This window comes from Schistocerca cancellata, chromosome 9, assembly GCF_023864275.1.
Source record: "Schistocerca cancellata isolate TAMUIC-IGC-003103 chromosome 9, iqSchCanc2.1, whole genome shotgun sequence".
Classification (NCBI taxonomy): domain Eukaryota; kingdom Metazoa; phylum Arthropoda; class Insecta; order Orthoptera; family Acrididae; genus Schistocerca; species Schistocerca cancellata.
The window spans coordinates 91,719,285-91,747,214 of NC_064634.1; the positions used below are offsets into that span (position 1 = coordinate 91,719,285).

Below are 27,930 nucleotides of genomic sequence, written 5' to 3' on the forward strand. Positions count from 1 at the left end.
ACTGGCCTCATGCGTTATCTGCAGCAGGCTGTAGCGACTGCTACCTACAGCAGTTTAGCGTTTGACAGTGGTGATTGGAATAGAGGGCGCGACCAAGAGCGGAGGAGGAGGAGATTAGTGTTTAACGTCCCGTCGACAACGAGGTCATTAGAGACGGAGCGCAAGCTCGGGTGAGGGAAGGATGGGGAAGGAAATCGGCCGTGCCCTTTCAAAGGAACCATCCCGGAATTTGCCTGAAGCGATTTAGGGAAATCACGGAAAACATAAATCAGGATGGCCGGAGACGGGATTTAACCGTCGTCCTCCCGAATGCGAGTCCAGTGTGCTAACCACTGCGCCACCTCGCTCGGTAGACCAAGAGCGCTCTCTGTTTGATGGTTGCTATGGTAGCAGCCTTGCAAACGGCAGGTACATCCTGTCACACGTTTCACCGCCTGCCACATACACCCGGCGCATTCTGTTTTTGGCTGCTCTGACTAATAGGAACCGTCTTGTTACCTTTTACGTTGTTGGCGTTTGCCCATTCCATTTTTGAAACAACTATACTTTTGAAGGAGAGACACTCCGTATTCAATTAAGGCCCTCAGTTCCCTCTAAGTATGTCGAAGTACTACAGGAGGTCTCAGTGTGTTCAAAAATACTTAACTTGTTGCAAGCAGGTCGTTAAAACCATTCACCTGCCTCTCACACTAAAATATCTTCAACTACATACTAGTGTATCTAAACAGAGTTTCTAATATTTGTCTTGTTGGCATCAGACAAAGCTCTCTCTTACAAGGGAATTGTCCAATCAGACAAAGCCTAACCAGTTCTGAAATTTTTTACATGGGAAGAATCCACCGAAAGAAAGACAATGTCAAAATTTTAGCTGCTAAAACTTACTGCAAGTATTTTAAGAGACATATCGATCATTGTAAAATATGCAGCTTTCCAGGAGCCTGGAGGAACGTACAGCCCTACCGTAGCTATGGAAGACAGCGCATGTACAATGTAAGTGGATGCATAGAGCTGACTGACGGCATAGTGCGATCGTAGTTAGTAATATCAGTTTTCATTGATATCTTCACTGACACAATTATTCACAGTTACTATTCACTTAAATCTGCAACTCTTTCAATTTCAATAATAACTGTCAATTGCCTTCGCATTGTCGCTATGTATTCTCGGTATATGCTATCTAATAGCCTTTGTCTTTGTGTGGTTTCCAGAGTTTCACAGCATTGTTGAATCCAGCTAATCTTTTCAACCTTGCAAAGATGAAATATAAACACTGTGGTATCCAACCGAAATAACACACTTTTGGTGGAAACCTACACATGTGTTATGCGTCAGTTAATTTTTTGAACATTGACATTTCATTAGAAACTATAGAAACATCAGAAGGAACAGGAAGCAGCTGAAGGTTCCGTGAATTTTGATTCCGACTATGACTGCTGCTTTCATTAAAGTTAGGAAGATAAGCATAATCAAAGAATCAGGCCTTTCTAGCCCGTCCATCTCCTTGATCGGTGACCCTTTGAAATGTTTCTTTTTATGAATAAATAAATGTAAGCCCCAAAAACTAAAATAATTTACGTAAACCTACGTAAGAAACGCTGTATTTTTGTATTAATTCCATGTATTGTTTTTAAGTTGTATTGTATTTTAAAATTGTAATTAATCTTTCTTAAATGTGGAAGAGCTTACAGATGTTAAAACTTGCAAGAGAAAGCAATAGTAATTTTTAGTTGGCAAATAACGCATCAGACACAGCGCATGCGGTGACAACAGTCAAATTTTAGGCGATCAGCCGCGCCGGAAAGGAGCGTTGCCAAGTCTCTCGAACATTTTTCCACGCAAGAATGTTCCAGAAGAGGAAGAGAATGACAGTAAAGTTGCCTTCAGTTGTCTGTATGTATATAACCATGAGTGGCTTCTGGCTCTCTCCCTCTCAATCTCTCTCTCTCTCTCTCTCTCTCTCTCTCTCTCTCCTGAGACCTGTTCGCCACTGATGTCTCGGCTCTTGTCAGTGGCTCTCTTAATGGTTGCTCTCGAATCATTATGTAACCTTTTGAAGGTGTGTGCAGTATTCATACATGTAAAAGTATCGTCAATATATGAATAACTGTTATTGTTTATCAATGTTTCATTTCAATAACGTTAACCTTGCCTGCCAACCTTTCTATGATTCAGCCAGGAGAACTGCAAGACTGCCCACATATCATTTGCTACCCGCTGCCGAACACCATTGGTGTTCGAGTTCCGAACACCATTGGTGTTCGAGTTTGTAGCAGCCACTCTTCCGTCCCTGAGATCTGTTAAGCCGATCTGTAAACGCAGTTTCCGGGCAGCACCTCTGTGCAAAACGCGTAATATTAATGATCGGCATACGGCCAACAAACGATTTCTGCGGTCAGTCTACCCCAGCGGTATCAAAGGAGGTGAGACAAAATCTCGAATTATTTAATTTTCTCTCTCTTAGTGGTAAATTTATCTGTGCCATCTCATAATTTAAACTCATAATTTTTTTTGTACTTGGCTGTTTCTTTTAATTAACGGCACTCCCGTTAACTTCCTCTAATCAAAATTTATTTTTCAGTTACCTCTATACAGCGCCACACAAAATAGAGATAAAACACTCTTTATCGAAAATAATAATTCACCTTCCGGTCCATCCCTCTTACATTTTATCGATTATGCCAAGAATATTTATTGTGTGTGCACTGATCTTAAATATTCAGATACAGTCATTGAGTACTATGTACTTAAATGGTTTCATATTCCAATTACTTTGGGTTGCGCAACTCTCTTCTCACCGCTGCTTTTCTTCTGCTTTGTTTTTTGTTGTCGGTTCGTAAGGCCGAGGCACACAGCTAAGGAGTGCGTTAGTGAGTCGAGGGCCTCTGACCAGTTCTTTGAAGGATGGGAAGAATCGACAATGGCGCCTTCGCCAGTAGTCTTACAGCCGTGCAGTGGGAGTGGCGTGTTCCGATGGATACACGGCCAAATGATGTAGCTCCAGCTACAGTGCCGGCACGCCCTATTTACTGGCCTTCCTGGAACTGTGAGCTCAACTCCGCAGGGTACCAGACCCTCTGGCCACTTTCTTCATACGAGTATAACACGTTCGCGTGCTCCCACGTTTAAGACGTCATGGTCTCCTGACCTTCACTGCTTACATATTCCGCCCTCACAATCATATTTCGCACATCAAGACGCTTCATTCGAGCCCAAACACGATAAGATAAAGTCAGTGTTGTATGAATTCATGTAAACTATATGCAAATAACAAGTAAGCGCACCATGGTTGACATACTCGATGCTGGTGCACACACATACATTCCAGACACGACAGTCACAGGAGCTTTTAGTATGAGAAAGGCAGACCATGCACCGGGAGGCTGGTTCCTTCAGAGGACAACCCAGCATGTAGAGCAGACAGCGTGGGCCCGAGTGAAAAGGGGGAACGACCCTGTGTTCGGCTTAAAAGCAAATTCCGCTACATTGTGTGGGAGCGGCCAGCCTATGCATTCTTTACACATAGCACGCAGTTTCAGAGATTTTCACAGGGAGACAGCAAACGCCAAACGCCAATGCTACAGGTTTCCAGATTGGTCGCCTTAAACGAAACGTCATTCTCCCGTTTTAGAAGAGCAATGCTGATTGGCAGCCGATATTTCTGACGCCTTGAGCTGAAGGAGTAATGGAAGAGACCGAAAGATATACCCCTTCACGTCTGGTGTGGAGAGGGGCCGTTCTGTTGTCGCTCTTGGAGCGAGGAACAAGTCTCTCCTCAGTACTTCACTGGGAGAGCATCTCTGTCGAGAGCGAATCGAAGTGCGACACTCTACATTGCGTCCTTGCGATTAAGCGTTGATCACTGTGTTGGCCGACATACTTATGTGCGGTGTGAATGGACAGAGTTATAGTTAAACACCTGCGAGCGAATTTTTCAGTGGCATCACGGTGGACTGGTTATCTGACCGGTGTACCACGCCAATAGTTAGACTAGGGGCGAATAGGAATCCTTGACTTCATGAAGATGTAGGGAGAGTTTGACTGGCGAAGGTCAATCCAGATAGAACGAGAGTTATCTTATTTGTCAGCAGCGAGCGGCGCAGACAGCAGTCATCGCAGTTTACGGTATTGTGCGCTACACCTATTGCGAGCCCCATATTTCCTCCACAACAGTAAACTTCACTGCATTTCACACACGACAGCCTCGACAGTACCCAGTGACATTCTAAAGGATAATTATTCACGTTGAGTAGGAGCCCCTCTCAGTCATTCTGCTCAGTCAACAACCATCTTAAAGTTTGTATGGAAATTTAGTAAGCGAATCCTACCCTTGAGAGGTAACTTCACATTCCGAAAAGAACCAGGATATAACTTGTTCAATTCATAACTAAAAGTGACAATGTTATTTCTCAGAATTTTTGCAAAATAAATAATAATTTTCGTTAGTTTCATGTTTTTCTTACACTAACTAGCACTACTCCCGTACCTTAGTATCCTTTCCTTACAGCGGACGACTCCAGAAGATATTTATTGCTGAAAGTTTTTTAGGCATTTCTCTTTAGAACGTTAGGAGCGTCTGTCTGCATTCTGTAGTAATTTGGGGGTGGAAATTGCATCTTGCAAGAGCCACAGGGTAAAGGGTACATCTCAGATTAATCCGTTGCGCAGAATACTGTAACAGAATCTTAGATCAACCGCACGCTCGAAACGGCTATGGCTTCCCGCAAGCGCCGTCTGCAAACTCGGTGATTGGTGGCCTGGCCGTGACCTCAGCTCACGCTGGAAGGCGCCATTTACTGTGATGGGAAGTTATTCCACTGGAGGATACGGTTTAACTATATGTGTGGCGGGAGTTCAAATGGTTCAAATGGCTCAGAGCACTATGGGACTTAACATCTGTGGTCATCTGTCCCCTAGAACTAAGAACTACTTACACCTAACTAACCTAAGTATATCACACAGGTCCATGCCCGAGGCAGGATTCGAATCTGCGACCATAGCGGTCACGCGGTTCCAGACTGAAGCGCCTCGAACCGCACGACCACACAGGCCGGCTAAGGTGGCGGGTGTCCACGGCGCTAGTTTCGGGAGTGTAACTGACACAACGTCTGCTGCTTGGGCAGGATTGGCAATGACGGGCTTTTGGTGGAGTGAACGCTGTGGATTTTGGTGGTTGCTGAGTGGAACGAGGAAGTTCTTTTCCGGACCACTTGGAAGGCTATTTCAGGCGATGTCTGGACAATCAGAGGCAAAACATGGTAATTTTGTAAACGCGATGCTAGTGGAGACTTCACTCTGGTGTGCTTTGATCGACCTGCTGTGCTGACATCCTGATTCCAGGAATGGCCTCCATTCGAGGCAGTCGTAGGTCATTCCAACAATGACAACATTAGCGGTAATAAGCGCAGCTCAGGCATTCAACGAGTTAATAGGCTGTTCAAATGCCCCCTTCAGAAGACTCAAGCGTGTCGAAATCGCAGTATGAATCATTTCACATGCTTCATAGCAGTTTTTCCTGAGTGATCAATTAATGGAGCATAGTATACTAATTTACATCTGATTTTGTTCCCTTTGATACCAACTAGTTTGCACGGTATCTCAAAGAGGGCAGTAGGGATCATGGTGAATTTTGCCAACCATACAGTCGCAGAATTCACTTGTTCTTTATGTTTGAGACTAACATTCGTTCATTATTCAAGTGCGTAATCACATTTCACATAAATGTCTTTGATTCAAATAAATCTTATTCTGATATCAAAATCTCAGTAGTGAAACAGGCTTTCCATACCCACATCCAGGTTACCCCCCCCCCCCCCCCCCATGAACCATGGACCTTGCCGTTGGTGGGGAGGCTTGCGTGCCTCAGCGATACAGATAGCCGTACCATAGGTTCAACCACAACGGAGGGGTATCTGTTGAGAGGCCAGACAAACGTGTGGTTCCTGAAGAGGGGCAGCAGCCTTTTCAGTAGTTGCAAGGGCAACAATCTGGATGATTGACTGATCTGGCCTTGTAACAATAACCAACACGGCATTGCTGTGCTGGTACTGCGAACGGCTGAAAGCAAGGGGAAACTACGGCCGTAATTTTTCCCGAGGGCATGCAGCTTTACTGTATGGTTAAATGATGATGGCGTCCTCTTGGGTAAAATATTCCGGAGGTAAAATAGTCCCCCATTCGGATCTCCGGGCGGGGACTACTCAAGAGGATGTCGTTATCAGGAGAAAGAAAACTGGCGTTCTACGGATCGGAGCGTGGAATGTCAGATCCCTTAATCGGGCAGGTAGGTTAGAAAATTTAAAAAAGGAAATGGATAGGTTAAAGTTAGATATAGTGGGAATTAGTGAAGTTCGGTGGCAGGAGGAACAAGACTTTTGGTCAGGTGACTACAGGGTTATAAACACAAAGTCAAATAGGGGTAATGCAGGAATAGGCTTAATAATGAATAGGAAAATAGGAATGCGGGTAAGCTACTACAAACAGCATAGTGAACGTATTATTGTGGCCAAGATAGATACGAAGCCAACACCTACTACAGTAGTACAAGTTTATATGCCAACTAGCTCTGCAGATGACGAAGAAATTGAAGAAATGTATGATGAAATAAAAGAAATTATTCAGATAGTGAAGGGAGACGAAAATTTAATAGTCATGGGTGACTGGAATTCGAGTGTAGGAAAAGGGAGAGAAGGAAACGTAGTAGGTGAATATGGACTGGGGCTAAGAAATGAAAGAGGAAGCCGCCTGGTAGAATTTTGCACAGAGCACAACTTAATCATAGCTAACACTTGGTTTCAGAATCATGATAGAAGGTTGTATACATGGAAGAACCCTGGAGATACTAAAAGGTATCAGATAGATTATATAATGGTAAGACAGAGATTTAGGAACCAGGTTTTAAATTGTAAGACATTTCCAGGGGCAGATGTGGACTCTGACCACAATCTATTGGTGATGACCTGTAGATTAAAACTGAAGAAACTGCAAAAAGGTGGGAATTTCAGGAGATGGGACCTGGATAAACTGAAAGACCCAGAGGTTGTACAGAGTTTCAGGGAGAGCATAAGGGAACAATTGACAGGAATGGGGGAAAGAAATACAGTAGAAGAAGAATGGGTAGCTTTGAGGGATGAAGTAGTGAAGGCAGCAGAGGATCATGTAGGTAAAAAGACGAGGGCTAGTAGAAATCCTTGGGTAACAGAAGAAATACTGAATTTAATTGATGAAAGGAGAAAATATAAAAATGCAGTAAATGAAGCAGGCAAAAAGGAATACAAACGTCTAAAAAATGAGATCGACAGGAAGTGCAAAATTTCTAAGCAGACATGGCTAGAGGACAAATGTAAGGATGTAGAGGCTTATCTCACGAGGGGTAAGATAGATACTGCCTACAGAAAAATTAAAGAGACCTTTGGAGATAAGAGAACCACTTGTATGAACATCAAGGGCTCAGATGGAAACCCAGTTCTAAGCAAAGAAGGGAAAGCAGAAAGGTGGAAGGAGTATATAGAGGGTCTATACAAGGGCGATGCACTTGAGGACAATTTTATGGAAATGGAAGAGGATGTAGATGAAGATGAAATGGGAGATACGATACTGCGTGAAGAGTTTGACAGAGCATGAAAGACCTGAGTCGAAACAAGGCCCCCGGAGTAGACAACATTCCATTGGAACTACTGACGGCCTTGGGAGAGCCAGTCCTGACAAAACTCTACCATCTGGTGAGCAAGATGTATGAAACAGGCGAAATACCCTCAGACTTCAAGAAGAATATAATAATTCCAATCCCAAAGAAAGCAGGTGTTGACAGATGTGAAAATTACCGAACAGTCAGTTTAATAAGCCACAGCTGCAAAATACTAACACGAATTCTTTACAGACGAATGGAAAAACTAGTAGAAGCCGACCTCGGGGAAGATCAGTTTGGATTCCGTAAAAATACTGGAACACGTGAGGCAATACTGACCTTACGACTTATCTTAGAAGAAAGATTAAGGAAAGGCGAACCTACGTTTCTAGCATTTGTAGACTTAGAGAAAGCTTTTGACAATGTTGACTGGAATACTCTCTTTCAAATCCTAAGGGGGCAGGGGTAAAATACAGGGAGCGAAAGGTTATTTACAATTTGTACAGAAACGCGATGGCAGTTATAAGAGTCGAGGGACATGAAAGGGAAGCAGTGGTTGGGAAGGGAGTAAGACAGGGTTGTAGCCTCTCCCCGATGTTACTCAATCTGTATATTGAGCAAGCAGTAAAGGAAACAAAAGAAAAGTTCGGAGTAGGTATTAAAATCCATGGCGAAGAAATAAAATCTTTGAGGTTCGCCGATGACATTGTAATTCTGTCAGAGACAGCAAAGGACTTGGAAGAGCAGTTTAACGGAATGGACAGCGTCTTGAAAGGAGGATATAAGATGAACATCAACAAAAGCAAAACGAGGATAATGGAATGTAGTCGAATTAAGTCGGGTGATGTTGAGGGTATTAGATTAGGATTTGAGACACTTAAAGTAGTAAAGGAGGTTTGCTATTTGGGGAGCAAAATAACTGATGATGGTCGAAGTAGAGAGGATATAAAATGTAGACTGGCAATGGCAAGGAAAGCGTTTCTAAAGAAGAGAAATTTGTTAACATCGAGTATAGATTTAAGCGTCAGGAAGTCATTTCTGAAAGTATTTGTATGGAGTGTAGCCATGTATGGAAGTGAAACATGGACAGTAAATAGTTTGGACAAGAAGAGAAGAGAAGCTTTCGAAATGTGGTGCTACAGAAGAATGCTGAAGAGTAGATGGGTAGATCACATAACTAATGAGGAAGTATTGAATAGGATTGGGGAAAAGAGAAGTTTGTGGCACAACTTGACCAGAAGAAGGGATCGGTTGGTAGGACATGTTCTGAGGCATCAAGGGATCACCAATTTAGTATTGGAGGGCAGCGTGGAGGGTAAAAATCGTAGGGGGAGACCTAGAGATGAATACACGAAGCAGATTCAGAAGGATGTAGGTTGCAGTAGGTACTGGGAGATGAAGAAGCTCGCGCAGGATAGAGTAGCATGGAGAGCTGCATCAAACCAGTCTCAGGACTGAAGACCACAACAACAACAACATCCAGGTTACAGATTTTGGTGAACATTAGTTAATTTTTCTAATAATTATTTATGTGGAGTTGAATCAATTCACGTGGAATTGCACATAGGACAACAATGAAATCTGCGAATTCAGTTCCTTACCTAACTCTCTTTTGTGCAGTCATTTGGGTGCTGTGGGTATCGATACCTTGCTCCAGCACGATGCTCACTACAAAATACACTACTGGCCATTAAAATTGCTACACCACGAAGATGACGGGCTACAGACGCGAAATTTAACCGACAGGAAGCAGATGCTGTGATATGGTAATGATTAGCTTTTCAGAGCGTTCACACTAGGTTGGCGCCTGCGGCGACACCTACAACGTACTGACATGAGGATAGTTTCCAACCGATTTCTCATACACAAACAGCAGTGGTTCATGGTGTGGGTTCCTGTAGTCATGTCCTAGTTCATGAACCTCGGGCAACGTATGAGTGGCCAAGTAAGTGGTCCCGACAGACAGGATACCAGTTACTTGGGAATACGGCTGGGCATCTCGGACATATTCTGAGTTGTGGTCACCTTTGTGCTCATACGGAAAAGACTACCAAATCCACCGGTTAGTCCCTCAGCCATTAGGGGTAAAACCCAATGGGACTCGGGGCAAGTAAGGCTAGCAACCTGCTTCCCTGGTACTTTAAATATGATGCTGGCAATAATCAGAGCAAAATGCCTCGGACCTTTGGAGGTGACGGAGTCCCACCTCTAACTGACAAACCAGGGACTCCTAAGATACGACTTGGCAAACAAATGGTAATGAGATGGGGAGCTATTAATATCAATGGGGGCTACTCTGGGAAGAAGGTAGAGCTGGCAGAGGCTGCAAGTAAGATGGGGCTGGACGTTTTAGCTGTTAGTGACATTCGGGTAAGGGGTGAGAAAGAAGAGGTAGTGGGAGAATACAAGGTCTACCTGTCAGGAGTCAAAGAAGGAGTAGCACAATGGGGTGTAGGGCTTTACATCAGGAAAGTAATGGAACCCAGCATAGTTGCAATAAGGTATGTAAACGAACGACTGATGTGGATAGATTTGACAGTGTCTAGCAAGAAAATTAGGATTGTGTCAGTATATTCGCATTGTGAAGGGACAGATCAAGATAAGATAGATTATTTAATCTGCAGTGAAATTGGGATTGTGAGGCCGAAAGTGCAGGAGGTCAGGTCCATATGTAGGAGGATAAGAGTGGAGAAACTTCAGGATAAGGAAATCAGGCACAAATACATATCAGCGATCTCAGAAAGGTACCAGTTAGTTGAATGTAGTCAATTACAGTCATTGGAAAAGGAATGGACAAGGTACAGGGACACAGTACTAGAAGTGGCTAAAGAATGTCTTGGAACAGTAGTGTGTAAAAGTAGGATGAAGCAAACAGCTTGGTGGAATGATACAGTCAAGGCAGCCTGTAAAAGGAAAAAGAAGGCGTATCAAAAATGGCTACATACCAGAACCCAGGTAGACAGAGAAAGTTATGCTGAAGAAAGAAACAAAGCCAAACAGATAATTGCAGCATCCAAGAAGAAATCGTGGGAATACTTTGGAAACAGGTTGGAGACTATGGGTCAAGCTGCTGGAAAACCATTCTGGAGTGTAATTAGCAGTCTTCGAAAGGGAGGTAAGAAGGAAATGACAAGTATTTTGGACAGGTCAGGAAAACTGCTGGTGAATCCTGTGGATGCCTTGGGCAGATGGAGGGAATATTTTGAAGAGTTGCTCAATGTAGGTGAAAATGCGATCAGTAATGTTTTAGATTTCGAGGTAGAATGGGATAGGAATGATGATGGAAATAGGATCACAATTGAGGAAGTGGAAAAAATGGTCAATAGATTGCAGTGCAATAAAGCGGCTGGGGTGGATGAAATTAAGTCGGAACTCATCAAATACAGTGGAATATCAGGTCTTAAATGGCTACACAGGATAATTGAAATGGCCTGGGAGTCGGGACAGGTTCCATCAGACTGGACAAAAGCAGTAATCACACCAATCTTTAAACATGGAAACAGAAAAGATTGTAACAACTACAGAGGTATCTCTTTAATCAGCGTTGTGGGTAAAATCTTCTCAGGTATTGTTGAAAGGAAAGTGCGAGTATTAGTTGAGGACCAATTGGATGAAAATCAGTGTGGGTTTAGGCCTCTTAGAGGTTGTCAGGACCAGATCTTTAGCTTACGGCAAATAATGGAGAAGTGTTATGAGTGGAACAGGGAATTGTATCTATGCTTTATAGATCTAGAAAAGGCATATGACCGGGTTCCTAGGAGGAAGTTATTGTCTGTTCTACAAGATTATGGAATAGGAGGCAAACTTTTGCAAGCAATTAAAGGTCTTTACATGGATAGTCAGACAGCAGTTAGAGTTGACAGTAAATTGAGTTCATGGTTCAGAGTAGTTTCAGGGGTAAGACAAGGCTGCAATCTGTCTCCACTGTTGTTCATATTATTTATGGATCATATGTTGAAAACAATAGACTGGCTGGGTGAGATTAAGATATGTGAACACAAAATAAGCAGTCTTGCATATGCGGATGACTTAGTTGTGATGGCAGATTCGATTGAAAGTTTGTAAAGTAATATTTCAGAGCTATATCAGAAATGTATGGACTATGGTATGAAGATTAGCATCTCCAAAACGAAAGTAATGTCAGTGGGAAAGAAATATAAACGGATTGAGTGCCAAATAGGAGGAACAAAATTAGAACAGGTGGACGGTTTCAAGTACTTAGGATGCATATTCTCACAGGATGGCAACATAGTGAAAGAACTGGAAGCGAAGTGTAGCAAAGCTAATGCAGTGAACGCTCAGCTACGATCTACTCTCTTCTGCAAGAAGGAAGTCAGTACCAAGACTAAGTTATCTGTGCACCGTTCAATCTTTCGACCAACTTTGTTGTACGGGAGCGAAAGCTGGGTGGATTCAGGTTACCTTATCAACAAGGTTGAGGTTACGGATATGAAAGTAGCTAGGATGATTGCAGGTACCAGTAGATGGGAACAATGGCAGGAGGGTGTCCACAATGAGGAAATCAAAGAAAAACTGGGAATGAGCTCTATAGATGTAGCAGTCAGGGCGAACAGGCTTAGATGGTGGGGTCATGTTACACGCATGGGAGAAGCAAGGTTACCCAAGAGACTCATGGATTCAGCAGTAGAGGGTAGGAGGAGTCGGGGCAGACCGAGGAGAAGGTACCTGGATTCGGTTAAGAATGATTTTGAAGTAATAGGTTTAACATCAGAAGAGGCACCAATGTTAGCACTGAATAGGGGATCATGGAGGAACTGTATAAGGGGGGCTATGCTCCAGACTGAACGCTGAAAGGCATAATCAGTCTTAAATGATGATGATGATGATGATGATGAAACAGCAGTTGACCGGCGTTGCTTGGTGAAACATTGTTGTGATGCTTCGTGTAAGGAGGAGAAATGCGAACCATCACGTTTCCGACTTTGATAAAGGTCGGATTTTAGCCTATCGCGAATGCGGTTTATCGTATCGCGACGTTGATGCTCGCGTTGGTAGAGATCCAAGGACTTTTAGCAGGGTGCCATTGGTTACACGTCTCGGTCACCTCTTGTTCGCATTGACCGCACATTGAACAGTGGACGTTACATTTCAGATGTGTTATGACCCGTGGCTCTACCCTTCATTCGATCCCTGCGAAACCCTACATTTCAGCAGGATAATGCAAGACTGCATGTTGCAGGTCCTGTACTGGCCCTTCTGGATACAGAAAATGTTCGACTGCTGCTCTCGCTAGCACGTTCTCCAGATCTCTCATCAACTGAAAACGTCTAGTCAATGGCGGTCGAGCATCTGGCTCGTCACAATACGCCCGTCATTACTCTTGATGAACTGTGGAATCGTGTTGAAGCTGCATGGGCAAACTGTACCTGTACACGCCATCCAAGCTCTGTTTGACTCAATGTCCAGGGGTATCAAGGCAGTTATTAAGGCCAGAGGTGGTTGTTCTGGGTACTGATTTCTCAGGATCTATGCACCCAAATTTCGTGAAAATGTTGTCACATGTCACTTCTAGTATAATATATTTGTCCAATGAATACCCCTTTATCATCTGCATTTCTTCCTAGTGTAGCAAGTTTAATGATTAGTAGTGTATAACGCTTCTATGTCACTACATGGGAAAATTATTGGTTTTTACGATAAATAACCCTTGAGTTCTCTTGCGCAGTGTACATCAAGCACTCTGAGCTATAATGGATAAACGCCTTCCTTTATCAGCATGGGGTGTATAAAATTCGGTGTATGTATGGTAACGTCTGCATTGGATCTACCAAGATAGGCTTGATTTCAAGGCTGAATGAAGAGAGAAAAGAAAAATCAGCTGTAGCAGAGAATGCTCTGCAGACACAAACCGTGAAGTGAAGTTTCCTGGAACCAAAATTCTATCTGCAATGACGATCTGCACTGCGAAGTCCCATTAATGTGACAACCACCCATGTTCGACCTCAATGTGCAATAACCACTCCCAGGCGGCAGGTGGCAGTCAGTGTATGTGTGTGGGGGGGGGGGGGGGGGGGCTTATATAAAGTGTATGGATGGAATGCAGGAAACAATACAGTCAAATGGTTCAAATGGCTCTGAGCACTATGGGACGTAACATCTTAGGTCATCAGTCCCCTAGAACTTAGAACTACTTAAACCTAACTAACCTAAGGACATCACACACATCCATGGCCGAGGCAGGATTCGAACCTGCGACCGTAGCAAAACAATACAGCCGTAGTCGTATTGCGGAAACGGAGCAATTTATCTCATGTCTAGAAGAGCGTAATCATTGGGCTTCGAGCCATGGATCGAAGAAATTGCTAAATGGCTAAGTTTGTGAAACATTCGCGTGCTGCCGGCCGGGGTGGCCGAGCGGTTCTCGGCGCTGCAGTCTGGAATCGCGCGACCGCTACGGTCGTAGGTTCGAATCCTGCCTCTGGCATGGATATGTGTGATGTACTTAGGTTAGTTAGGTTTAAGTAGTTCTAAGTTCTAGGGGACTGATGACCTCAGAAGTTAAGTCCCATAGTGCTCAGAGCCATTTGAACCATTTTTACCTTCGCGTGCTGCTGTGATTAAAGTATATCGTGGATGGTAAAACGACGCTATCTGAAACCGGCGCCCAGGCAGCTGTGATGCAACACAGGCTGTAGATTACATGGGTGAACGTCAGCTGTGGAGATGTGTACGAGGTAATAGACTTGCAACTGTTGGGTAGCGGACCGTCCAGATAAACCAAGGAGCTACCAACAGTGTCTCCTCAACACCGTTCAGCGAACGTTAGTACATATGGGCCTCAGCAGCAGGTGCCTGGTTCACGGACACGTGCTGACTTTAGTTCATGGGCGACCGAGGCTGGAATTTGCACTCCAATACAGCAACTGGACCTCCGCTGAATGGTGACAGGTAATCTTTTCAAGATGAATCATGTTTTATGCTTGTATGGCATGGAACGTCTGATAGCAAGCACCCTGCAACAATCGTCGGAGAGGTCCAGGCCAGAAGAGGGAGCATTATGATCCGAAGAAGGTTTACAAATCAGTTCCTGCGTGATCTCGTCATTAAGGAAGGCAGAATGAATCAGCACAGGTACACATCTGTCCTTGGAGACCGTGTCCACCCCTACATGCAGTTTGTTCCTCCTCGTCGTAATGGCATCTACCAGCAGAACAGTGACCGTGTCACGCAGCTTGCAATGTAAGTGCGTGGTTCGAAGAGTACCAGGATGAGGTTAACGTACTCCCCTGACCACCAGACTCGCCGAATTAAAACCCAATCGAAATTCGCGCTACCATCCCCCCTGGCCTGTGCGCCATGGACCTTCTATCGAGAAATATACCGCAGCTGCGCTCAGCACTGAAGTCGTTATGGCTGCACATCCGTGTCGCTACCTTCCATGACCGCATTCAGCCTCTCCCTGTACGTCTTGAAGCGGTCCGCACTACAATAGGTGGTTCTTCAGCCATATGACGTGTGGTCACATTAATGCTACTGGACAGTGCATTATTCAGGGCTGTATAAAGAAGCCAATGAAATATGCACACACAGAGGTAATCTTAACAGAAAGTAACAAGCTGTGAAACTTAGTGATAAATCGACAGTAGCTCTACAGAAGCGACAATTAAGTTTTATCTTGGACAGACGATAGTCGATAGCTTTCTGTCTCCCAGAAGGATTACATGAGTACCATTAAAATTGCTACAAAAAGAAAAAAAGTAGATGATAAACAGGTATTCATTGGACAAATACATTATACTAGAACTGACATGTGATTACATTTTCACTCAATTTGGGTGCATAGATCCTGAGAAATCAGTACCCAGAACAACCACCTCTGTCCGTAATAACGGCCTTGATACGCCTTGGCATTGAGTCAAACAGAGCTTGGATGCCATGTACAGGTACAGCTGCCCATGCAACTTCAACACGATACCGCAGTTCATCAAGAGTAGTGACTAGCGTATTGTGATGAGCTAGTTGCTCGGCCACCATTGACCAAACGTTTCCAATTGGTAAGAGATCTGGAGAACGTTCTGGCCAGGGCAGCAGTCGAACATTTTCTGTATCCAGAAAGGCCCGTACAGTACCTGCAACATGCGGTCGTGCATTATCCTGCTGAAATGTAGGGTTTCGCAGGGATCGAATGAAGGGTAGAGTCACGGGTCGTAACACATCTACAGTGTAACGTCCACTGTTCAAAGTGCCGTCAATGCGACCAAGAGGCGACCGAGACGTGTAACCAATGGCACCCCATACCATCACGCTGGGTGATACGCCAGTAAGGCGATGAAGAATACACGCTTCCAATGTGCGTTCACCGCGATGTCGCCAAACACGGATGCGACTATCATGATGCTGTAACCAGAACCTGGATTCATCGGAAAAACTGACGTATTGCCATTCGTGCACCCAGGTTCGTCGTTGAGTACACCATCGCAGGCGCTCCTGTCTGTAATGCAGCGTCAAGGGTAACCGCTGCCATGGTCTCCGAGCTGATAGTCCATGGTGCTGCAAATGTCGTCGAGCTGTTCGCGCAGATGGTTGTTGTCTTGCAAATGTCGCCATCTGCTGACTCAGAGATCGAGACGTGGCTGCACGATCCGTTACAGCCATGTGGATAAATTGCCTGTCGTCTCGACTGCTAGTGATACGAGGTCGTTGGGATCCAGCTCGGCGTTCCATATGATTCTCCTGAACCCGCCGCTGCCATATTCTGCTACCAGTGATTGGATCTCGACCAACGCGAGCAGCAATGTCGCAATACGATAAACCTCAATTGCGATACTCTATAATGCGACCTTTATCAAAGTCGGAAACGTGATGGTACGCATTTCTCCTCCTTACACAAGGCATCACAACAATGTTTCACCAGGCAACGCCGGTCAACTGCTGTTTGTGTATGAGAAATCGGTTGGAAACTTTCCTCATGTCAGCACGTTGTAGGTGTCGCCACCGGCGCCAACCTTGTGTCAATGCTCTGAAAAGCTAATCATTTGCATATCACAGCATCTTCTTCCTTTCGGTTAAATTTCACGTCTGTAGCACGTCATCTTCGTGGTGTAGCAATTTTAATGGCCAGTAGTGTATAAAGTTCTACACGTCCTTGTTTTACAGTACTTATGTCACACTGCTACGCCCAATCCACCAGTTGTAAAGACTCACTGAAACCAGAAACACATCTGAGAATGCCCAGTGCAGATACGGACGAAACGTTAGGTATGGAAAAGTTTCATGGACCACGACTATACAACACGGAAAAGTCATCAGCACTGAAATTTTTGACTGAATACCTACGCTGAGGTGACATAAAGTAATGGAATAGCGATATGCACATGTAGAGATGGCGGTAGTATCGCTAGCACACGGTATAAAAGGGCTGTACACTGGTGGAACAGTCATTTCCCTCACGTGTTTCATGTGAGAAGGTCTCCGACCTGATTATGGCCCCACGACAGGAATAAACAGACTTTGAACGCGGAATGGTAGTTGGATCTAGGCTCATGGGCGTTTACATTCCAGAAATCGTTAGGCAATTCAATATTCTGAGATCCACAGTATCAAGAGCGTGCAAAGAATACTAAATTTCAGACATTACTTCTCATCACGGACAACGCAGTGGCTGACGGCTTTCACTTAACAACCGAGAGTAGTGGCGTTCGCGTACAGTTGTCAGTGCTAACAAACAAGCAACACTGACTGAAATAATCGCAGAAATCACTGTGGGAGGTACGACGAAGGTACGCGCTACGACTGGCGTTAATGGTAGATTGCAGTAGACGTCCGATGCGAGTGCCTTCGCTAATAGCACTATACGGCCTGCAACGCCTCTCCTGGATTCGTGACCATTTCGGTTGAACCCTAAGTGCCTGGAAAACCGTGATCTGCTTAGGTGAGTCCCGACTTCAGTTGGTAAGACCTGATATTAGCGTTCGAGTATGGTGCAGACCTCTCGAAGCCATGGATCAATGTTGCCAACAAAGCACCTATACAAGCTGTTGGTGGCTCCATAATAGTGTGACTGTGTTTACTTGGAATGGACTGGTCCTCTGTTATAATTGAACCGATTATTCATTGAAAATGATTATTTCTGGCTACTTGGAGACAATGTGCAACAATTCAGGTTTTAATGCTTATAAACAATATGGAATTTTAATGCATTACTATGTGCCATGCCACCCAGCCACAGCTCTTCGCGATTGGTTTGAAGAAAATTCTGGAAAATTCTTGCGAACGGTTTGGCCACCCAAATCACCCGACATGAATCCCATCATACATATTTGGTACATAATTCAGTAGTCTGTTAGTGCAAAAACTCCTGCATCGGCAACACATTCACAATAACGGCGTCTGCAGAGGTAGTATGGCTCAATATTTCTGCAGGGGACTTCCAACGACATGTTGAGTACACAACAAGTCGAGCTGATGCACTACGCAGCGCAAAAGGAATATAGACCTTACATTAGGAGGTATCGAGTAACTTTTGCCACGTCAGCGTAAATCATATTCATTAATCTGATAACAGTCTTTGCTGTAGATAAATCCAACAGTGAATGAAAGATCTTAAAAGGGCAGGTTTGAAACTAAGCCTCAAAATCGATTATAATAAAACTAAAGTAAAGCATGATGAATAAAGCGAAAATAATAACAAGAAATCGAAGAACCAGCTCTCAGGAAAGATGAAGACAGTAACTTAATAGATAGGACATGAAATAAACAAAGGATTAAAAAATGTCCTGGAATAATCATAGCTGGGTTCCAACGCTGATCTTCCCAGTTGCTTGGAAAAGTAATTTTACCATTAGCGTGAATTATTAGTATTGAAAGATGGAAGGTCTATATGGATTTTTTATGGCTGGCTCTGAGCACTATGGGACTCATCATCTGAGGTCATCAGTCCCCTAGAACTTAGAACTACTTAAACCTAACTAACCTAAGGACATCACACACATCCATGCCCGAGGCAGGATTCGAACCTGCGACCGTAGCGGTCGCGCGGTTCCAGACTGTAGCGCCTAGAACCGCTCGGCCACTCCAGCCGGCGAATTTTTATGCGGAAGTCGTTCAGTAATTGATTGTTGTTCAGTGAAGAAAGGACAACGCATAACACATGCTATGACGAGACACACTGGAAAACATGAAATGGATTACGAATCAGACAGGTACTAAAGAGCTAATTATGACTGCAAAGAAAATGATATACAGATGCACTGGACATGGGCCATGTACATGGATGATAGACGGACCTAAAATTGTATCTGTAGGATTTCGGAGAGTGTGGAAGAAACAGAGAAGATGAAGTGATGTAAACTGAGCCATATGGCTGCGTAACAGAAGTCTTTGATTAATGGAAAAGGTCTCCGTCTAGCATTGGCTGCCAAATGGGTGACGTCGATGTTGATGGAGCTGACCCACCGCTTCCGTAACACAGCGCTACTAAAATCCACTCTGGCAGGCAGAAACTTACCTTCAGTTCCGGTACAAGGCTGGGTGTTGCATACTGCTGACGTACCATCCTCCGAGCAGTAACACAGGTTACAGTTTCGTCGAAATGTGGTGCCTGGCCGACAGTTCTCAATCGACGTTTCAGAATCGTCAAACTTTGCTGCATTTGTTTCGCAGTCCACATCTAGAAAGACACACAGGATAAAAAAGTGAGTAGCTAGGTTCAGTTTTTGATTACTGTTTATATCGACAAAGTGCATTTCTTCTTTCTACATCCTTAATCTGTAATTAGAGAACATTTTAGAATCGAGAAGGTTCTTACACCATTTCTGTTCGACTCTTATGAAAAATATCTCAATATACAGTATGGACTGCTCAGGACAACATTGTACTTTGAACTACTGCCAGTCACAACTTATCCTGTTCCACATACAAATGGAGGGGGCGGATGAGATAATAGACTGAGACCGTCAGTGCCTTAGCGCGAGAATAGCGATGTTAGCCCCGACCGAGGGCCGAGGCACAGAGAGGGTGCGAAAACCGACAACAGAAAGTAACAGGAAAGGAAGTTCGATAGTTAACGCCGGAAGAAACAAGCAAAAAAGGTGGAAGAGATGTGTAATTTAGTTTACTTAGGTATCCAGATTACTGAAAATTTACAAGAGGTTATTTTTACAGGCGAAGGAGGGGTGGTGGTGCGAGGGGTTGTGGGGGAGGGGGGGAAGGGGGGGAGGGGGACAGAGGAGCGTTTTCACAGTTCTGGCAGAGCCGCAGGATCACTTTGCTTTGCTACGGTTCTACTGCCTCTGTACTAGCCGTCATCTTCCTTATTTTGTGTCTATGGCCCTGGTGCGAAAAGAGCTTAGGAAGCAGTGAAATCGCTCTACAATTTGAGAGAAATGCTGTCTCACTCAATTTCCTCAATAGCGGTTCACTTGTAACTAGGCTGTTTAGGTTTTTATAATGGTAACGCCACGTAGCGCTTTGTATGAAAATCACTGGCTGTGCTGTGTGCAGTCTATGGCTGGTTTGCATTGTTGTTCTGTCATTCCCGTTTCCTGAGGCGAGCTGTTGCCGACCGATCGATCGATAATGCTTCCCTGTTCACTACTTGTTTCACTGTCTACACCATAATTTGCCGCCCGCTCCATTTCCCTATGCACAATTACCAAATTACTAATTCGAATGCCTGTTAATTCATTACACAGTGGTGCTGATAAGCTACGCTCGTCGTCACTATTATTTCTCAGTTTGCCTTGGAGCCTAGTGTTACGTTTTTCACACGCCATTATTGTCACAATATTTCACACGATAACACAGAAAAGCACAATTTGAATAGCAAAAATAAGAGAACACATTAACATTGCACTGAAAATAATATCTAGTTAATTGCAAGCGCAGCTGCGAAATACTTGGTGCAAATCTACATGCATGCCGCAACTGATTTACTGTACAACAATGAAAAACTACAACTACAAAGGACATTCTCTCTATGATTACGCGCTAGCAATAAACAATAGCTACACTAATTACACAAACTACAAGAAAAAAACAGATGATTCCAGTGAGGTATCCTCGGCTAAGGGTCGACATATGCAACGTCCCCTTAGAAAATTTATCCATGACTGTGCTTAAACTGACACACAATATTTTTAGCGCAACGCAATCTGACTTTCGAAAATCCCTACAAAAGAATGGCCCTGACTAACATTAACCTATACCTTTCACACATCACTTCGTTACTCGAGCTACTGCAATACAGCGAGCGCCACTACTGCCAGCTAAATAAAAGATTCAAAATACTGAAGGCACTAACTACTGATAGGCATAGTTAGCAAATGAAAGAGTTTGATAGAGAACAAAAAATGTATTTACCTTAATAGTGTTCAAAAGTCATAACATATATAGCAGTTCATGACATGCTGTCTTAAAAATGTACTGTTTCTGATAGACACACATCCAGATCATCCGCTCTCAAAAATCCGCCATCTCACTTCCCCACACCCACCACCGCTGGCGGCTCACCTCCAACTGCGCAACGCTACGCGCTGTTAACAGGTCCAAAGATCCTTCTCATATTTTTTCTTTCGAAGCATACACTCCTGGAAATTGAAATAAGAACACCGTGAATTCATTGTCCCAGGAAGGGGAAACTTTATTGACACATTCCTGGGGTCAGATACATCACATGATCACACTGACAGAACCACAGGCACATAGACTCAGGCAACAGAGCATGCACAATGTCGGCACTAGTACAGTGTATATCCACCTTTCGCAGCAATGCAGGCTGCTATTCTCCCATGGAGACGATCGTAGAGATGCTGGATGTAGTCCTGTGGAACGGCTTGCCATGCCATTTCCACCTGGCGCCTCAGTTGGACCAGCGTTCGTGCTGGACGTGCAGACCGCGTGAGACGACGCTTCATCCAGTCCCAAACATGCTCAATGGGGGACAGATCCGGAGATCTTGCTGGCCAGGATAGTTGACTTACACCTTCTAGAGCACGTTGGGTGGCACGGGATACATGCGGACGTGCATTGTCCTGTTGGAACAGCAAGTTCCCTTGCCGGTCTAGGAATGGTAGAACGATGGGTTCGATGACGGTTTGGATGTACCGTGCACTATTCAGTGTCCCCTCGACGATCACCAGTGGTGTACGGCCAGTGTAGGAAATCGCTCCCCACACCATGATGCCGGGTGTTGGCCCTGTGTGCCTCGGTCGTATGCAGTCCTGATTGTGGCGCTCACCTGCATGGCGCCAAACACGCATACGACCATCATTGGCACCAAGGCAGAAGCGACTCTCATCGCTGAAGACGACACGTCTCCATTCGTCCCTCCATTCACGCCTGTCGCGACACCACTGGAGGTGGGCTGCACGATGTTGGGGCGTGAGCGGAAGACGGCCTAACGGTGTGCGGGACCGTAGCCCAGCTTGATGGAGACGGTTGCGAATGGTCCTCGCCGATACCCCAGGAGCAACAGTGTCCCTAATTTGCTGGGAAGTGGCGGTGCGGTCCCCTACGGCACTGCGTAGGATCCTACGGTCTTGGCGTGCATCCGTGCGTCGCTGCGGTCCGGTCCCAGGTCGACGGGCACGTGCACCTTCCGCCGACCACTGGCGACAACATCGATATACTGTGGAGACCTCACGCCCCACGTGTTGAGCAATTCGGCGGTACGTCCACCCGGCCTCCCGCATGCCCACTATACGCCCTCGCTCAAAGTCCGTCAACTGCACATACGGTTCACGTCCACGCTGTCGCGGCATGCTACCAGTGTTACAGACTGCGATGGAGCTCCGTATGCCACGGCAAACTGGCTGACACCGACGGCGGCGGTGCACAAATGCTGCGCAGCTAGCGCCATTCGACGGCCAACACCGCGGTTCCTGGTGTGTCCGCTGTGCCGTGCGTGTGATCATTGCTTGTACAGCCCTCTCGCAGTGTCCGGAGCAAGTATGGTGGGTCTGACACACCGGTGTCAATGTGTTCTTTTTTCCATTTCCAGGAGTGTATATGCTCTGTGAGCGACGGCATGCGGGCAGTCGTAGACTCGCTGTCGGACGAGAAGGTCGTGTTAAATGTGTCCGAAAAAATTATCTGTAAGATCAAGAAGTGAGGTTTAAATCACGCTCGATTTACATCGCGGTGATAGCAGATGCAATTACAGACATTACGGTGAAGTTTTCAGAGGTTTTGGAATGTTGGTTGCAGAATAAACCGCGTGTGAGACTATCGGCGTTTGTGAATATTCGGTGTGGCGTGTTCCGTATGCATGTACAGAACATTTTGGCGAGCATCTTCTTTCGATAAATCCACTGAAAAGGACCGAATGTGAACTCGTTTTGTAACGTTGTATTGGCTGTGTGAATCTCGTAAAATTTCGGATTGGACTTAGCACATTTCTGACTGTCTTATGTGTGATTTAATCTGCACGAACTAGTAGTAGATGTACTACCAACGTAAATGTGGGCTTGGTGAAGCAAAAAATGAAAAGGACCGTAATAAAACATCAGTATCTACATTGCCCATTATTAACAGAGATTTACAGGTTTATCTTGTTACTTGAGTTACGCGGACTGTGTAATTGTAAGTAAGAACGGTGGTTTTCTTCAAAGCTGCTTTTCTCGTCGTCTACATAGTACCTACGAATGCAGAGCAACGGGTGGTGAATGGACGCTTTACTGGGATAGGTGGACATCATTAAATAAATCGCACAACGCAGAGTAACAAACCCTCGCCGCCGCAGCCTCCCCGGCCACTGCTCCACTCCTCTCACAGATTACTATTAAAATTTGATGTTCAAACCCAGTTTACTATGTTACAGACGATTAAAATGAGAAATGCAATCACAGTGTAGCCTTCTTGGTTGCACTCTACAGCATGCGACTGTGTCCCAATGTCCTGAATTCTTGTTTGTTCAATATTTATCCCAAAAAAATTACTTACAGGCTGCAGCATGCTGTATTTTCGCCTCATCCTACATTTATCTGACAGCTCTGAATTTTTTGCACCACGATCAAAAGTAATTGTACGCTAAAGTAAGTAAACAGCGCAACTTGTAGTACTTGAAAGTACTTTACAGTCCACTCAAAACACAGTGAAATTTTTGCGGAATGACAAAAGCTTTTACCCAAAAATTACGTGAAGTAATACTTGTGTACATGCAATGTTCAGTTTCTTCACCATAGGAACAACAAAGCCTGAAATTATTGTTTTCCCCATGTAAATTACTCTGTAATGCTTTGCAAGTACCACAAGGCAGACAGACAACGCAAGCAGAACTGAATTCGCTGACTGAGCGTTTTGCTTGTTCCAACAAGTCGTCTTGCTAACGTCGAATCGGCGTTATATGACATACATGCTGCATTTCAAACGAGATATCGTCCCCATTGCTGATCGAATGTACAGCTTACAGCGCACTTGTCAGCAACAGTAAACAGTGTTATTACCATGTACAAAATTAGTCTCCAAAGCAAGTATGAAACTCAATGAAATTTTTCCACATCTGTGATGCTTACCAAGTATAAGTAATTCTTTCCATGTGTAGGACATCTGGAAAAGTACGTCAGCAACGTTAAAATGTGTAAATTTCTGCGTGAATGATCACAACGTTGTATCATATGCAAACACACACACACACATATATATATATATATATATATATATGAAGAGAGCCAAAGAAACTGGTACACCTGCCTAATATCGTGTAGGTCCTCAGCAAGCACGAAGAAGTGCCGCATCACAATGTGGCATTGACTCGACTAATGCGTGCAGTAGTTCTAGAGGGAATCCCCACCACGAATGCTGCAGGGCTGTCCATAAATCCGTAAGAGTACAACGGGGTGGAGATGTCTTCTGGACAACACGTTGCAAGGCATCCCAGATATGCTCAACAGTGTTCATGTCTGGGGAGTTAGTTGTCCAGCGGAAATGTTTTAACTCAGAAGACTGTTCCTAGAGCCATTCTGTAGCAATTCTGGGTGTGTGGGATGTCGCATTGTCCTAATGGAATTGCCCAAGTCCGTAGGGATGCACAATGAATATGAATGGACGCAGGTGATAAGGCGGGAATCTTACGTATGTGTCACCTGTCAGAGTCGTATCTAGACGTATCAGGGGTCCCATATCACTCCCACTGCCCACGCTCTACACCATTACTGAGCTTCCATCAGCTTGGAGAGTCTTCTACTAACATGCAGGGTGCATGGATTCATGAGACTGTCTCCGTACCCGTGCACTTCCATGCGCTCGATACAATTTGAAACGAGACTCGTCCGACTAGGCAACTGTTTGCAGTCATCAACAGTCCAATGTCGGTGTTGACGGACGCAGGCGAGGCGTACTGCTTTGTGTCGTGCAGTCATCAAAGGTTCACGGGTGGGCCTTCTTCTCCGAAAGCCCATGTAGATGACATTTCGTTGAATACTTCGCACGCTGACACTTGTTGATGGCCCAGTATTGAAATCAGCAGCAATTAGGAGAAGGGTTGCATTTTTGTCACGTTGAACGATTCCCTTCAGTCGTCGTTGGTTCCATTCTTGCATAATCTTTTTCCGGCGGCAGCGATGACCGAGATTTGATGCTTTAACGACTTCCTGACATTCGCAGTACAGTCGAAATGGTCGTACGGGAAAAATCCCCGCTTCATCGTTACCTCGGAGATGTTGTATAGCTCGTACGCCGACTATAGCACCACGTTCAAACGCACTTAAATCTTGATAACCTGTCATTGTACCAGCAGTAACCGATCTAACAACTGCATCAGAAATTTTTTGTCTTATATAGACGTTGCCGACAACAGTGCCGTATTCTGCCTGTTTACATAGATCTGTATTTGAATATGCATGAACAGGTGTCGAAAACTTGATGGTGGACTATAAAGTAACTGCCCCATTGGTTTTTTTCGTACCTGAACGCTTGTGCATAAATAAATAATATGCTATACCGGCACGTAAACGTCTTGTGGACCATGAGAATGATTATAAAATATACTCTCATCAATAGGCAAGAACCAGAATTTGCTTATGGGATGTAATTAATAAATTAGCAATACATTATCTCTTAAGTTGAGTTTTGTTTTAAATATTATTTTGCACATCTTCTAAACATGAAATAAAAACAGCTGCTTGTGCCATCCAGCGAGCGGAGTACATTCTAAATGACGTAGGAAGCTGAGGATAGTCCGCCCAGTTAGCTAACGTGGAGATTGTTAGTAGAATAGTCTGAAGGATTTACGGAACTCGGTCGGGAAGTATACGAAGAAAAGGCAACACTTGAATAAGCACAATCTTTAACACTCGTATGAGAAAAACATCAATAAATGACTTGATTAAATATACACAAATCCTGATTGTCCAAAGTTTCCTGGAGTAGTATGTGGCTAAGTAAGAAAGCGAGCAGACCCAGAGGAAATGCTGCGGGTCCACACACTGGGCCTGACCGACAGATATGTCCCTCCTGAACGGCTGTCTGAACTGAACTCACTTCGTCGGACGCCACCGCTCCTGCACCTGAATTGTGCACCAAGTGCCGCCCCTTCAACATTGGTATGACCATATGTGGTCACTGCCAACATGTTGCCACGTCTCACAGCTTCTCCAAGTGATCTCATGTAATACTCCGAGAGTCTTCATGACATTTCTTGTCACTGCCCAAGCCAACGCACACCCCGTAGTGTCTCCTTTGCACTCTAGGTGTTTTATAGAAAACATGCTTTTGTGGCTTCTGTTATTTTGCCTTTAGGTGTTGCATATTTTAAATTTGCAATATGCTGCTTTATGCTCCTGACACTTCTGGCCACAATAAGATGGTTGCACTCGTACGTGCTCACAGTTCTATTAATGTACAGAGTATCAGGTAAAACAGAGTCTCAAATTAATAAGATTCCTCATTTTTCATGCTCGGTAAGTGTCATAATGTTCATTCAACGTTTTAAATGCCTCCAAAAATACATCGGCAACGGAAAAAATTGAAACGTTTATGTCGGGTATTGCAATCCTATTTCCCACATATACATTTCACCCACACGTATTCATCAAATTGGTGCCAAAAACACGACTGTGAAACGTGAAGTTGTATGTCTCAATGGTACTGTCATGTCTACATCCATCTATCTATAAGGTAACATGCTAAACAGACACTGACCTTACAAGTTGCGCCTCATGAATCGGTGAGGTAAATTTAACCTGAAGAAGCTTATAACCGCAGAAAATATATCTTGGCTAAAATCTAAGCAAACATACAATCGAATATACATCCAGAATTACTGGAAGAATGTAATTAATTAGGGCAACTCTTGATGTTAGCCGCAACGCACTCTAGAATTAAATCTAAATTTCATTTTATCCACGTTGGATTTGAGAACTCTACAGCCATTAACGAAAGTTGGTGAATGACGTTTGTTGTTCCATGATGCATATTAAGTGTTCAAATGCTGTCTTCACATTTATAGTACGTAATTTCGTAGAAAACATTGTCACCATTTTTTAGTAATGTTTCACTACAAACTTAGGTGGAAATAAAATAAAATACTGCTAGAAAAATGTGATTGGTGACACTGACAGGTAAGTATAGACTTTTAGTACAGATGAGGGACCCTAGATGAGGCTATTCACAAAATGAACTACTGTAGTATTTACCAGTCATAACTAGAGTACCGTGGCAATCTAAAATGTATTTCCTATAACCAACTACTACATAACATCAATGTCTAATAAAAATCCGTGATGTAAAACACCACTCAGATACACAAACACGCACACTACATAGCCATACACTACTTCAGGAGGGAAGGAAGGAAGGATGTGTTTGTACCATTTAAACTGGACAATACGACAACGTCTCCCAAAAAGGTGACTCGATATCTCAAAAGAACAGTCTGTAGTAAAATTATTTATCATTTAATGAATAGAACTAACCTATGTACACAGGTTGCTTATGATAATATGCAAATACAATCCCTGATCACGAAGAATCGTAATTCCAACCAAAAAATTTATAGGGTTTCGAACATACAACATAAATTTCAAGCACAGTTGACCCTTCAATAAAATATTTTCAAATGTAAATTGTTATAATTACATAATAAAATAATGTATGTTCCTTACTGACATTATGTACAGTAACTTTTAGGATAAGCAACGGAACTTGATGATGTTAGTTGGATTACTGTACATACGCTGAAACCTCCAAGGACCATTAAATTCAATTTTTCCACAACTGAGTTGCTTATTTAATTACATACAGCTTCCTTATTGACAAAAATTAATTAATTATAGATTGCTAAATGACTGTAGTTCGACTCTGTACTATGGTGTAAATTTATCTTGATACACAAAACTTTTGGACAAACC

At 44.0% G+C, this 27,930-nt stretch overlaps 1 protein-coding gene across 1 annotated transcript in view; it reads right to left on the reverse strand.

Annotated features, from left to right (window-relative positions):
* LOC126101208 (uncharacterized) overlaps positions 1 to 27,930 on the reverse strand; it is a 111,743-nt gene that overhangs the window by 38,976 nt on the left and 44,837 nt on the right. The window contains exon 3 of the mRNA XM_049911902.1: positions 19,092 to 19,253. Within this exon, the coding sequence (XP_049767859.1) occupies positions 19,092 to 19,253 (162 nt within the window). The remainder of the gene's footprint in view (positions 1 to 19,091; positions 19,254 to 27,930) is intronic.